The sequence below is a fragment of the Diabrotica undecimpunctata genome, chromosome 2 (assembly GCF_040954645.1).
Source record: "Diabrotica undecimpunctata isolate CICGRU chromosome 2, icDiaUnde3, whole genome shotgun sequence".
Taxonomy (NCBI): domain Eukaryota; kingdom Metazoa; phylum Arthropoda; class Insecta; order Coleoptera; family Chrysomelidae; genus Diabrotica; species Diabrotica undecimpunctata.
The window spans coordinates 15,679,010-15,681,068 of record NC_092804.1 but is presented as its reverse complement, the minus strand read 5'-3'; the positions used below and the strand labels follow the sequence as shown (position 1 = coordinate 15,681,068).

The following is a 2,059-nucleotide window of genomic DNA, read 5'->3' as shown; positions in this document are numbered from 1 at the left end:
GATAAACACTTCTTTAATAATTTTAAATAAATTATATGATTTAAAAAACAAGAAAAAAATAACAAAGAATAATAAGGATTGAAAACTTTTTTATCTGTAATTTTAAATGATTTCTGAACATGATATGAACTTATGAACGTAATTATAAGAGGTTTAAAAGGATTTTTGTCTTTTACTTTCATTGTAAATAAATTGCTACCCTTAGAACTAAATAAATTTCCAATAAAAACACAGAAATGTATAATTCAAATATTTTTATTTTTAATAATTAAAAAATGTTATCAACATTAGAAAATATCTGTTTTCAATAAAATACATAATTATTGCAGTGCATTTGGAAGACATGAGCCCTATCATTAAAGTAGAAATATATCACAGTCAAATATCAATTAATAATAAGTACTTACATAAACATTAAAAATAATTAAAGCTTCAGATTTGAGCAAAGAATTTGAAATAAACTTTGAGAAACAGTCCGAAATCACCACGGTCTCCAAACTGATTGATTGTCTGTGAAACTGGGACAGTTGATAGGGCTGGATGTACTTCTCGATGAAGAGGGTGACACAGGCGCTGGGTAGTGGACACCTTCGTCGTAGACGGGAGATGCTGGTGGAGTGTATGTAGCGGGTACGGCATCTAAATGGTCAACACTCTTAAGACTTTGACCCAAGTGTGTCATTAACTTGGTACCAAGGTGGATGTCGACTCCAGGGATGGACGCTAGGCACCTCGACACTTCTCTAGCACAAGTTGTAAATCCGGAGCGGAATCTGTCAGCTTCGACCAAAGGATTGGCGGATAATCTCTGTTGACGTTTCAGTTTTTGTAGATGGGAAACTGTCAGCTCTAAAATATCGGCTTTTTCTAACTTTGATACGTTTTCTCCATCGGTAGCAAGAGCTGATACCATCAAATCTTTGAGTTCGTCTAAACAACGGTTGATTCTGGCTCTTCTTTTTCTTTCTAACATCGGCTTCATCACTTTACGGTATTGTAAAGTGCGTGAAATCGGCTGAGCTTCTTGAGAAAAAACGGCGGGACTTGCCATCTCGACTACGTAAACTTTTTAAAGGCACTAAGAGACACACGAGACGTGAACACGTTCGAGTTCGAACTGAAAATGATGATTCCGCTGGGCGTAGCGCTTGTTTTATAAGAAGGGGAACCCAGGTGCATTATAGGGGCGGTTCTTGCGATCGTGGGAAACAGGGTGACTGAGGCTCGACTCGAATCTATTTTGAATAGTGAAAAGGCCGGTAGACCGATTGTAAGTCCATGTGTTTAGAATATGTGGAAGTATGATGGATATAATTGGGCGATTGTGTATGGGAACGTGTAGATTTGAAGGCATGGGAACGTGACGGGCGCACGTTTGACGCGCGATAACAACAGATGACCGACAAAAATTACAAAACAATAGATTGAATATTAATTCCTTTGAAATATTTTTGTTTTTTGTATATTCATTAATAATTTCATTATAAAACTATAAATATTTATGTATTGTTTTAACGTACGTGCTTGATTGTTTACTCCGCTATTTTTATTAGACGAATTAGCGTGTATTTATTTTATTCATTGCTGTATTATTTATTATAATTTCATCTTCTTTAAATATTTATACATTTATTCACATATTCACAACACCTTACATGGTCTTCTGAAGAAAACTTATTAAACTTTATAAATGTAAGAATATAACATACAAAAGTAGTTAACGAGATGTTGATTATTCTTAAAATTTATGGTATGGACGGTATCTACTTTAATATTATCTACAATAATATTTGATGGTATTAAATTGTTTAAAACTGTCTTTTTACGTACATACTTACGTTTGCATCACTACATTGTGACATTCTAAGCTTATGTTCGCAAACCGTAAATCACTGTACCAGTAGCCGTTGAGTAATTTATTTGCGTGGAAAATTGTTATCTGTCATATGCGTTATCTGGCATGTATTGTCACCATATTTACGATTTTGTATAGCGTGCATTCAATGCAACTGAACAAAAGTAAAAAATTCTTATCCTGGTGTTTATTTTTCAGTCTAGA

General features: G+C 34.0%; 1 protein-coding gene across 1 annotated transcript; it reads right to left on the bottom strand.

The window, feature by feature from the left end:
- Positions 1-239: 239 nt before the first annotated feature.
- LOC140433208 (enhancer of split mgamma protein-like) lies at positions 240-1,357 on the bottom strand. The gene has a single exon (XM_072521247.1). It carries the CDS (start codon positions 1,049-1,051, stop codon positions 482-484), a length of 570 nt encoding a protein of 189 aa, XP_072377348.1. The 5' UTR covers positions 1,052-1,357; the 3' UTR covers positions 240-481.
- Between the last annotated feature and the right edge of the window lie 702 nt (positions 1,358-2,059).